This window comes from Pollicipes pollicipes, unplaced genomic scaffold (genome assembly GCF_011947565.3).
Source record: "Pollicipes pollicipes isolate AB1234 unplaced genomic scaffold, Ppol_2.1 Scaffold_7261;HRSCAF=8764_pilon_pilon_pilon, whole genome shotgun sequence".
In the NCBI taxonomy this organism is placed as follows: domain Eukaryota; kingdom Metazoa; phylum Arthropoda; class Thecostraca; order Pollicipedomorpha; family Pollicipedidae; genus Pollicipes; species Pollicipes pollicipes.
This window is the reverse complement of record NW_023597054.1, coordinates 26,232,304-26,244,218: the sequence shown is the minus strand read 5'-3', so window position 1 is coordinate 26,244,218 and position 11,915 is coordinate 26,232,304. Positions and strand designations below refer to the sequence as shown.

The window sequence follows — 11,915 nt, the reverse complement described above, 5'->3', positions numbered from 1 at the left end:
GCCGACTACTGGCTGAGTAAAAGATGTGATAAAGCCAGGTTTTCAAAAGCTCAAAAAGCCGCGAACAAACAGCCCAGTGACCAACTGTAATCACATTTTAAACGTCAGGACAATGTCCGTCAATGCTCTGTCTACATCGATCCAGGTTTTTGTTGCCAGGGGGTCGCATCTTGCACTGCAGTCACGATGATTTCTTGCACTTATGTCATCCAACAGTATGGCGGCAATGTGTTTGGCCATGACGTCCTGCATAGCACAGCTGAGTCGAAACAAAAAGTGCAGAAGTTGCCATTTGTATACTGTTTTGCATTTCGTAAGGCTGTGGTGCTGTTCTCCGGAATACCACTTTTCGTTTTAAACAAAATCATACGAACGTTGAACGTTTCTGATGACTCAATTCCTACTTAAACGCAACTACCTCAGCATTGGACATATCAAGGAATAACAAAACGACAATACCGTGGCAACCTTTCGATAAAACGGAACAAAATACAATAAGACCCTTCCCAAAAATAGGGGGCAAAATGGCCTTACGATCGACGCGCCTCTAAATGCATCAAGGGACGGCCAACTCAACCCGGCTGAGCCGTAATGCGACAGCACGCCGGACACTTTCAATTTCGGCGCGGTCAGTGCGTGCCGACCGCATCCAGCCGCCCACCTGGGACGTGACGTCATGCCGTCGCCGTGACGTCACGGCCCGTTCTCCGGCGTCAGCTGACCTCGGCGGCGGCGGCGGCGGCGGCGGCGGCGGCGCGGCGGGGCCACAAAGACGGGTGAGCCGGCGGCCGCGAAGGAGCGCCACGCGCAGCGGCCGGCCAGTGAGGGCGAGCGGGAGCGCGTGTGCGCCTGCGTGGGCAGCACTGCGATGCTGGCCGCGGCCGCGGCGCGCGTCACTCGTGCTCGGACATGCTGCCGCGCTGGAGCCTGCTGCTGCTGTGCGCCGCCGCCACCGTCGTGCGAGGTAAGAGCCGGGACGATGACCCGCCGGCCGACCACCTGGCCGACGGTCGGCCCTGCGCCGCGCCACCCGCCGGCCGACTCTCCCAGGCCCGGCGCCTCCGCCCCGCGCCGGCTGGGAGGAACGGCCGGCTGGCACGTCTCAGGGGACGTCCGGGCGATCGGAGGGGGCCCGGCGCTGAGAGGACACCGTGTGAGAACGGGTCCGAGAGGACGGCTATGCGAGGACGGCTTTCGTGGGGTCCCCGGCCGGCTCGCCGCGCCTCGGTCGCGGCTGCCCGGCTGTTCTTCCGCCGGCATCGCCGACAGCCGAGCCATCCCTCGGCCCATGCCAGAACCGGACGGCCGAGGCCGGACCGGACCATGAGTCAGACAGCGCAACACAAAGCCGCATCGCTGCATCTGCTCGGCAGGCTGCGGCCGGGCGTGCCCGGGCCGAGTCTTTGTATTATCGGTGTTTAGTGAGCTGCCGGCTCACGGCATGGCCCGAGGAGCCGGACCGAATGGGGCGAGGGTGGAGAGCGCCGCCGCTGCGGCGGCGGCGCGCCCCGCTCCCCGCCGGGCAGCCTGCTCCAGGCCAGGTCAGTCCGCACACGCGTGCGCTCGGCCCGCGCCTGTCAGCATGCGTCAGCTGCCGTCATGTCCCGCGCCATGGAGCGGAGTTATGCGGCCACATACACCTTGAGCCGAACAACACAGGCCGAGTTTGCACAATAGCGACTCCGCTCGGCGGCGTCCGTGGCCCTCCCGCTCATAGTTCGGATCACGTGGCGACCATACTTAAAGGCTGTTTGTGTGCTGCAACGTATACTTAGCGGCGTGTAGTCGTCTATGCGTGTCTTCATGCGTGTACGTGAACAATGAAGCAGTGCTCCTTTCAGTTGGACTTTCTTCCAGCAGCATGACAGCCTCAGGCATTGGCAACGTAGCTTTAAGGGTCCTGATTGCGTGGGATTGCCCTTCTCCGCGTCTTATCGTGCCCCCACCCGCCCTCCAACAAGGCTGGCCGCCGCGCGTTGCTCGTGGCATGCCTTTGCTTGAGGAAAACGCTTAGACTTAAGCCCCCGATGTTCGCCTGTGATCCGCGGACGGCCTCTGCTCGCGAAGTTCTGGAAAACGTGCTGATGACACACCGCTTTTGCAGGCAACCATTTTAAACGACTTTGTCCGCCACTACGAGCCGTTGCGGTATGACGCCGTGGCTCTGCAGCAGGAGCATCGGCGCGTCCGCCGTCAGGCCCGACCCCCGCCGGCACGTGCAGCTGCGGTTCCACGCCAGCGACAGGTCAGAGACCCGGCCTGCCTGCCGCAGCCGTCCGCCCTGCCACCGCCCACCTGCGGGAGGCAGGCCGCCCTGCCCAGCTTGTTCGGGCATGCGCCCGGACTGGCTAGCCCGGTGCGAAGGAGCATCCAATACATTACCTAACGCATTTTTCCATGATTTATATATTCCATGTAGCTATTTTAACTTTAGGTAACCCTAGCTACTGGCTTAGCACCTGTCACGAGCCCTCCCCTCCACCGTTTCGTAAACTATGGATGACCCCTTACCAGTTAGAGACAGCCAATTAGCCAACCGCTGGAGCGCAGTTCCTGTATGCGTGCACCTGCGAAATGTGTTCTCTAGAATGAAAAGCACATGAGTGAAATCCATTTACAAAGCGTAGCTGTCGAACATTACCGAAGCCCCGCACGTGCTCACTCTGAGGTTGTGTGCGCGTTGCGTGTAGGCTCGTCACTTTCAAAGCAAATAGGTCCACATCCGACTCTGACTGCATATCCAGGGCGCGATATATGGACTGGATAACAGTCCATATCAGGGGAGCCCGTGACGTGACTCATGTGGGGGCGTGCGCGCCGCCACGCGGCATCATCTTCGGGTACCACGCGCGCGGATGGCAAGACATCTGCTCTGTCCGCTGACCTGGCTCCTCTGCTCTGGTCGCTAGCCTGGCTCCTCTGCTCTGGCCGCTGACCTGGCTCCTCTGCTCTGGTCATTAGCCTGGCTCCTCTACTCTGGTCACTGACCTGGCTCCTCTGCTCTGGCCACTGACCTGGATCCTCTGCCCTGATCGCTAGCCTGGCTCCTCTGCTCTGGCCACTGACCTGGCCCCTCTGCTCTGTCCGCTGACCTGGCCCCTCTGCTCTGTCCGCTGATCTTGGCTCCTCTGCTCTATCCGCTGATCTGGCTCCTCTGCTCTGTCCGCTGATCTGGCTCCTCTGCTCTGTCCGCTGATCTGGCTCCTCTGCTCTGGCCGCGACCTGGCTCCTCTGCTCTGGCCCCACCACACGGGTCAACCCACGCACGACTCGGTCAGCCGAGCTCGCGCGTCTGCCGCCCATTGTGCAATGTGCAGGCCGTGTCCAGGTCAATGCCGTGGCGCCGACTGAGCGGCGCGAGGCCGGAAGTCTGTGGCAACCTTTTCACGGGCGGCCCGGGCCTCGGCCGAACAGAGACGGCGCTGGCAGTCTCCTCTGACATGACCAGACGCTGCGAGCAGTCGCCTCAAAGCCCTCCCCACCACCCACCACGCCCACCACACACAAAGTACACAAACACACACACGCACGCGCGCGCAGGGGAGGGAGCAGGTGGCCGATCTGACGGCAGGTGATTGGCCGCGCAGGCGACAAACAATCAACGGCCTCCCCGAATAAGGCGGCGCACAGCGCCCTGCTAGCTCCACTGTTGGCGGCCGCCTCGGCCGGGGCTGGCGCGAGACGGCCGTCAGCTGGTCCTCTGTCTCTCCTCCGCGTGTGATGGGCCAAGGGCGGCCGCGCTTCCGGCGCGCATTGGAAGCCGATCGCGAGCCGGCAAGCCCGGCGCGCGTCCCCGCGCCCACCCGCGGCCCCTTCCAGCCACGCGAAACGCTGTCAGGGCAGGGACAAAGGCACGGGCGCTGCCCCGCGCGTTCAGCCCGCCGACATTGCCGGCTCGTCTTTGTCGTCGGCTGCTCGCGTTTTGCCCTTCGCTGTTGATAGCCCGTTTCTTCTCGAGGTGATGAAGTATCGTGCGCGCTGTTAGGCGCACGGGTATCTGAATTGATTGCCGTTTGGATGAATGCAGTCTGCACTGGTTGAACATGGGCAGGGTGGCCCTGCTCGTGCGGGGTATTTTGCCCCCCCCCCGCCGCCGGCCCCTGGTCATGCAGCTGGCCGGCTCCGCTCCGGTGACGCACGCTTGCTCCCGTTCCGTCAAACAATGAGCCGTGAATGGGCGGCATGCTCTGGCGATCCTCCATGCCGTGACAACGGTTGTCGGCCCGGGCGCCGCCGCGGCGCCGGCCGCGTCCCGGCGGCGGTGCGCGCCAGTTCCGGGGCCATGGCCCGCCGCGCGGCTCGTCCCCACGCTGGTCTGACCCGGCGGCCGACCGCGTCACCCCTGTACCGTACGGGCGGCGGTCGGTCAGCCCCGTGGTCGGCCCCGGAGCGCCCGAAGAGCCGGCCCTGACGCAGTGTTAGCCGTCTGACCCCACACCGCCGCAGGTGGCGGGCGCTGGGGAGTCAATCGATTTACGGGTCGTTTAGTGCGGGGGGTGAGCGGCCGTTCTGTCATGCACGTCAGACACTATCGACAAACAAAGAAAGCGCGGTGCTGTGATCTGAATTGGTATTCCTGTAGCAGTTGAACTTTTTTACGTGGTCGCCGGCCGTACATTGGTTTGTTACACGCGGTGGAGGGGTAGTGACTATTGGCAACAGAAGAAGATCAATACCGGTTGGACGCCTGTACCGCCCCGTTTCGCTGCAATTTGGGCATACCGCCCGCAAACATGGGGGGGGGGGGAGATAGGATGGAGCTGGCAGGCGGCAAACCTCCCGACGCGACATGCGGTGTCTATTGTGTCAGCAGTACGGTCACAGAAACTGGCTGAACCGGTCGAAGCCTCGACATACTTATCGTCACTTGTTTAATTTATTCACTTTTCGAATGATTTGACAACTGAGGCCTCGCAGACCCACTAACGGCCTCTAAAACAGCATCATATCGTATAAGACCAGTTGCGCTTTGAAACTGCGCGGAGTATGGTATGGCATAATAGCCAGGTTGTAAGTGCATTGGAAATTAGGCAGTATTGATGGTGTTACTCCTCGCAGAAGAATCAGAGGTTTGCATTGTATAGTTATGATGTAAATATAACTAAACTTCATTCCCCGAAAATGCACTGAGCCTTCTACTATTGTTTTAATAAAACCATGTTTCCAGAACATCAGCCTATCTATATGTCCATTCTCTGGTTTTCTCCAAGGAAAAGGGCTATTACCACTGCCTTACCTATGTTAACAATGTTCTTGCAAATGCACTGAATACCTTAGGTATTATTGATATTTCGGCACATTCCTCTCTCGAAACGAATGTCAGTAGCCGTGAAATGGGTGAAACCAAAGGTCATTTGCTCCAGAGTAAGTGTATATCGGTATTTCCCTGGGGTAGCTGCTTTGGAAGTAAATGGCTTGATCAATTTCTCGTACGAACACACCATTTGAGCAAAGCAGTCGGCGGCACACTATGACCCAGATGACCATCATCATCGGTCACCCGTGGAAGTGTTGATAGCAGTTAGCGACCGAAAATAACGGCACTTACTTGTGTCCAACGTATGAGGAAAACCAGCTTGGATCTCGTTTTAAGTTATCATTAACTTGGAATAATAATTTTGCATCGACTGTCAAAGTCGCCTTGGAATGAAGTCGCTGTGACCAGGGTCTGAAGCTAACCTAACACCATTGCCACGACGCCATCTAACGACGTTGCCAAAAATTGAAGGCTTTAAAGTAACATCTCCTCAGGTGAAAATGTCACCGAAGCACATAAATTGTTAAGTGCATTTACGAGGAACATTATGCATATAGGTAGGGCAGTATGAATTACTTCATTTCTCATAGAAAAAAAACAGAACTATGGAGAGATAGATGTACTGATATTTCGGCTACACACCTTTATCGAAACGAGTATCTCTAGTTAAACTGACTGGTATGTATAAAGGCAACCGTAACTGTAACACCCGTCGGGCCAACATTCCCGCTGGCCGTATTTTTCCGTCTCGTTGACTCCTTTTTTATACCATTCCAGTCGGTCTAACAACTGATATTCGTGTCGGATTGACGATAACTTGAAGCGAGATCCAAGCTGATTTTCCTCATACGTCGGATGCAGCATGCGCGTTGTTTTCGCCTAACACACTCGGAGTCACCACTTGGAGTCACCGGCTTGGCGTTGCGTCACGTGCATCACATCGCGATCACCAAACCCGAACAGCCAGAGAAACTACCCGTTATCGGCCTCGTCCACTGATCCCGCTTCCCGCCAGCCAGGACACGCTCTGTCGGTTTCAGCCGGTGCATCCGTTGCCGCATCTCCGGAGTTGGGAGCAGAGCGAGCCTCGCGCCTGGTGCAGGCTGCGCCGGACTGGGCTGCCCCCGGCCCGGTGGCCGGCGTGCCAGGACATGAGCGGATCATGGACGGACCAGGGACAGGCGAGGGACGGACCAGGGATGGGCCGCCGTCCAGCCGGCCGCTAGCCATGACCTGACGGCTCGGCACAGTCTGCCCGCTCTCCCAGCGCGCCGGTCTGCAGTCACGCGGACAATGGACAACAATGCAGCGACAGCCGAGGGTCTGGGCAGACAAAGACGGTCATCCATATCCCCCACCCCCACCCCGCTGTCGGCAGTTACGAACGGAATGTCAGGAGTGATGAGCAGCACGGTGGAGGCGGGCTGTCTCATGGGTCTCACCAATGGACGACCGTCCCCCTCACCAGCGCGACCGGCCGTCGGCTCCGTCGCCCTCGGTCAGCCGGCGTCGGTTCTGGCCTTGCCCGTCTCGCTGGCGAAGAGTTAGTTAGGCCGCCGGGCCGGACCGCCGCCACCGCCGCCGCGGCGCCGCCGCGGCCGCCGCGGCGGCCGCCGCCGCCCCCGTGCCGGCACCGCTCGCCGCCCGCAGTTCAGGGCCGACCGGTGACGGCCGCCGGCGCCTGGCTCGCCGGCCGCCGGCCGCACTGGAAGCTCGCGCGAGGGGGGGGGGGGGGGCGCGCCTCGTCCATACAAACAGCCAGATGGAAAATGATCAGATCCGAGGCAGTGGTAACCGAACAAAGGTCGGAAGTGGGACTCATTGGGGACAAGAGTCAAAATGACAGACGGGGCTGGGGGAGAGGACCCCATAAGCAATCCATGTCAACAGGGAACAATCCAGCGCTGGTCTAGGGGCCAAATTCACAAGGAGAGAGCGCAGGCCTCTGTACATCATATTGCTGCCCAAATTCATCATGTGGAAAGAAGCCATAGCTCAATGAGGTCACTTCAAATAAGCCTAATGTAGGAATCATTAAACAACAATATTTTCTTTTGTGACCTAAGTTGAGACATCACATATCATATCTCCTGGTATGTAACGCAGTTTCACAACAGCTATGTATTGTGTATTATTTTTTATCGCACCGCGCTTGGTTCATAAAATAGCAGGCTGGGTTATGCGTACCACAATAGATGCACTTGGTTCTCATGACCTGATTCGACATGCCACCGATCGGATGACTTGATTTTACAATTGCCATTAGGAGTGTGCTCAAGCAGGCTGCGGCACATATAACACCTTTTCCTCCCTTCCCTGTCGCAGAGCACATGGCTGTTTGAATGAAAAAGACGTACCAATAACGTACTTGACTAAGTAGTCTGCTACGGCCCATGCAGGGTCACCTGCACCAGTCTTCCAGAATTCCATCGTGGCGCAGCTTTATTGAGCTATTCGATGGCGTTTTCCTCTTGGTTAAAGCAAGTTTCTTAAACAAACGCCGTGGGTCATCTTGGGCCCGACGGAGGTGAAACACGTGAACCCTTGATCAGGGTTATCTTCTTCAGTTCCCTATTGTTGGACCAATACACCATTCTTCACGACTGAGGCGTTGCAAGTGCGGCAGCAGTCATCCAACTTTCATCGACGTTGGCACAATTTTGAAAGGCTCCCCACCGAAAGGACGTTCATTTCTGGTGCATTGTCTCACAGACTTTTTCTAGCATTCTCCAGCTGCGCCTCTTTTGACCAGTTGTCTTTTCACGACTTAACCATTTTGACTTCTGCGCATCGCGCTAAATCTTTTATTTCTTTCGAGCTGTTGAAACTTGGCCTCTTCCCTTTAACAGCGACCTTTATCCCTGTCAACCATTATAGTGGCGAGCGTGCGTGTGTGTGCGTGTGTGTGCGTGTGTATGTGTGTGTATGTGTTGTGTGTGTGCGTGTGTGTGCGTGTGTGTATGTGTGTGCGGGTGTGAGCGGGTGTGTGTGCGTGTGTGTGTGTGTGTTATGTGTGTGTGTGTGTGTGTATGTGTGTGTGTGTGTGTGTGTGTGTGTGTGTGTGTGTGTGTGTTGTGTGTGTGTGTGTGTGTGTGTGTGTGTGTGTGTGTGTGTGTGTGTGTGTGTTGTGTGTGTGGTGTGTGTGTGTGCGTGCTCGAGCGGGTGTGGGTGAGGGTGTAATTGTGGTGTGGGTGTGGTTGTGTGTCAGGATTTATGGGCAGTGCATCGATGACAGTGACATTTGCATACACCTCGGGTACCACATTGGTGACATTCCATGACACAGTGTTTCAACCCTTCGACATCGGTGACGGCTGTAGAACTTGCGAAAAGGGGACATGTTTGTGGGGCTCGCATTGATAAAACTTAACCCCTATAGGAAAGCCAAGGTTACTAAAGAAGGCAACGTAGACGTGACGTCACCATGGGACTAAACTCTGATAACCCACAGTATGGTGTTTGGTTGATACTACGAAAAGGTTGGTAGATACTAGTTGCATGATTAAAAACAGTGATTTCGCTACTCAACTGGATGGCCAGCTCCATTCTTCACCTTAACTTTAATGCTATGTGAATAGATATAATGTTTTTCAGTTTAAGTCTTCTAAAGACAAATCAATGCAAGGATCTGATTGTAAAATAAATCCTACTAAGCACCTTTTTCTACTTACGGCACCGAAGCCATATTCGTTTCAGGCTAACGCGCATGAATATTTATGTTATGTTATCATTAAATTAATTAATGGGCAGTGATCATGCATACATTTTTGCACTGCAGTACCTATATGGAGTGAAATGTGAAAATGAGGTAATGTCAGGAGGGCAGGGGCTAAGGATTTCGCTGTTGCTGCCCCATGATCTTCCTAAGTGTTGGTTAACTTACAGATGCATAATGTTGGATGGGTCAGGTAAAAATGGTGCGCAGAGAATAATACCGCCACCACTCTAAAATATCCCTATTAGACTATTTCGGAGCTGATATATGGGCCTCGACTGGCAGAAATTGCAAAACTTACCTGAAATCAGCCCATTTTGCAGGAAAACTGCCGTCTGGAACTGAAATGGAACGCGTTGTATTTAAGCACCCGGGGATCACCACACACTTCCCCAATACGGGAAGGCCAACCCTGCATCCACCCTAACAACGCTCCCCCTATGGCTACAGGATGTGCATTCCAACTTCTCAATGCGCGTCCCAAGGTGCCGCGAACCCGTCTGGCCCGCAGTATCTCATTTCTATCCTATGTTGTTGCTGTTGTTGCATGTCGAACTCTCTTACACAGACTGTTTCTAAGCACTTCCGGTTAGAGTTCTTCGGGATAAACCACTGGTGAATGGGTAAACGCCATTCGTTTGTCGGGGGCAGGCTGGTAGCGCAATTCAGCAATAATTTTGTGGTTCTGTTGCAAACCAACGTTATTTCCCTGCTGCAAATGCTTCATTGAATGTGCTAGGTCGAAAAAGTCTGCTTATGGGCATATTAGTGGTTAAACAAGCCTTGCAAAGAACAGCGTTGTCACGCCGCCATAGCATTGGTGCTATATGACTTAGTTCCGTAATGACGTCACAACATCGCTACCCCAGAATGCAGTAATGTGGGGGCTTGGGGGAAAACTAGCAGGGCAAGACCTGAGGATTGAGAAACATGTCACGACAGCTTGAGCGAGAATGAACTGAGTTCCCCCCCCCCTCCCCTCCCGCCCTTTCGGGACACTCACCATTCGCAAATGTGATTTCTAAAAAACTGTGGCTAGTTTCTCAAAGAAAAGTACAATCTTAAAGCGAAAAACAGTTGAAAGTGTTCTGTTTTTAAGGAAACCGCTTCTGCATTGGCTCAAGACATGCGACGATGGAAACTGCAGTTTGCGTTAGCCACCGCCACGATCGTGGGTGTTTTTGACGAAGTGAAATATGCTTAGATTAACGTAAAAGTTTTAGTTTTTGTTACGAGTTGAACGCAACCACAGTGGGCTGCCTTTGCAACATTGGTGAGCTGCCGCTGCGACTGTGCGAAAGCAGTGTCGCAGAACGCAATGATGTTGGTGAGCACTACTTTATTTTCAGTACGCTTTAGCCCGCAATTCCAAAAGAGCTGTAATCGGCACCAATGGCGCTATCCCTTTGCAAAGCAAAGCATGTGGACACCAGACGTTTGTCCATTCTACTTTTGACCCATAACTAATTGTTTTTTGTTAATATTTCCCCACCCCGAATTGAATTCCCGTTGGCTCATGGTTCTTTTCACTCTTTGTCATTTGATCTGGGCCCATTCTAGCCTGCTTGCCAAAAGTGCCAGTCCTTGCCAAAATTCTCCGTCTTTTATCCTCTTTCATTTCGGTTCTGACTTCCCTTTGACCTGTCCTGTAAGCGCCAGCGGCGGCGGCTGTCACCCTCACGTGACGCGCGTGACATCGCATCACTGCACCGCCTTCGCCGCGTCACGCGCTCACCGGCTCGGCCCGACCTCGGCCCGAACCCAGCTGCAGCCGTGAGGTCACCTGTCACCGTCTTCGAGCGCGCGGCCGAAGGTGCGTAGGCCTCGAACGCCACGAGCACGACCTACGAGACGCAGAGTTCTCAGCGGAGCTGGGCGCACGGGAGGAATCTGGCCCGCGCGCAGCGGAATTTTTGATGGATCTGGCGCGCAGGACGAGTCTGAGTCCGGCCCACGCGGTGAGGAATCCTCGTATCTCGGCGCGACAGGACGGTCGCGTCACCGTTACCAGCTCGCCAGGCGTGCCGCCCACACGCGCGTCAGGACCGGGGGCGAAGAGCGAGAGGACCCGGGCCCGGCCGGCGGCGAGACCAGGGGCTGCAGACGGCCACACTGTCCGAGAAGCGCGCGTCACCGGTACATGGTTCATGGTATCCGGCCGGCGGCCCGTCCGCCGCCGGCCGGGTCCGCTGTCATGCGCCTGACATCACAGTAACGGCCGGCAGATGACAGGATAACGTGCCAGATCCGCAGCCGCGGTCCGCTGCCGAGACTCGCCCCCCGCAGCCGCGGCCGCAACCGGATGTAATGGGGACCGGCGGAGCCTTGCCCCCTCCTACAAGGCAGTCCAAAAGCACAGCTTTCATCCTGCTAGGCTTCGTTTCCGCCACGTTTGTCGCCACGCTTTTTCAAGCGCAGTGTTCGAAGCTAGCCTTCCCAGGATCCGATGTCCCAGATCCGATGGCTACGGCGGGCCGGGCGCGCAGTTGAGGCGTGGGGCGTCGGCCCGCGCGCCGCGCCATCAGCATAGCGGGCCTCGTATTGACACACTTGCACGAAGGCCCGGCCGCGCACGCGGACGAGCCGCCTCTCACACAATCGGGCAGTCATGAGGCGGCCTCCCGCTCGGCCCCGATTCAGCCGCGGTTTCACAACCGCTACTGCGCCGCCCCTCCCCCGATTCGACGCCAGCTGGCGGCAGCGCGGCGACACGGGTCACACGGGAACCCGCGGGCCGCCACCGGAGGTCAGGCAAGGTCACAGCTGCGCTGCGGCTTCGCGCTGTACCGGCACGGGCCGCGCCACCGGCCGGCCGGCCAGCAGTGCCTGTGACTCAGACCCGCCCACGTCGCGTTCAACAGCTGGCGGTCGTTGGTCCGTTACCGCGGCGGCAAACCGGGCAGTGATTGCGCGCCAGTGCATGTCTCAGCCCACAGCGCGACA

The 11,915-nt window shown here is 56.8% G+C and overlaps 1 protein-coding gene across 1 annotated transcript in view; it reads left to right on the top strand.

Moving 5' to 3' along the window:
* The window catches only part of LOC119111240 (disintegrin and metalloproteinase domain-containing protein 10-like), a 58,621-nt gene that overhangs the window by 28,506 nt on the left and 18,200 nt on the right, over positions 1 to 11,915 (top strand). Inside the window, 1 exon segment of the mRNA XM_037235061.1 lies at positions 2,174 to 2,245. Coding sequence (XP_037090956.1) covers positions 2,174 to 2,245 — 72 coding nt within the window.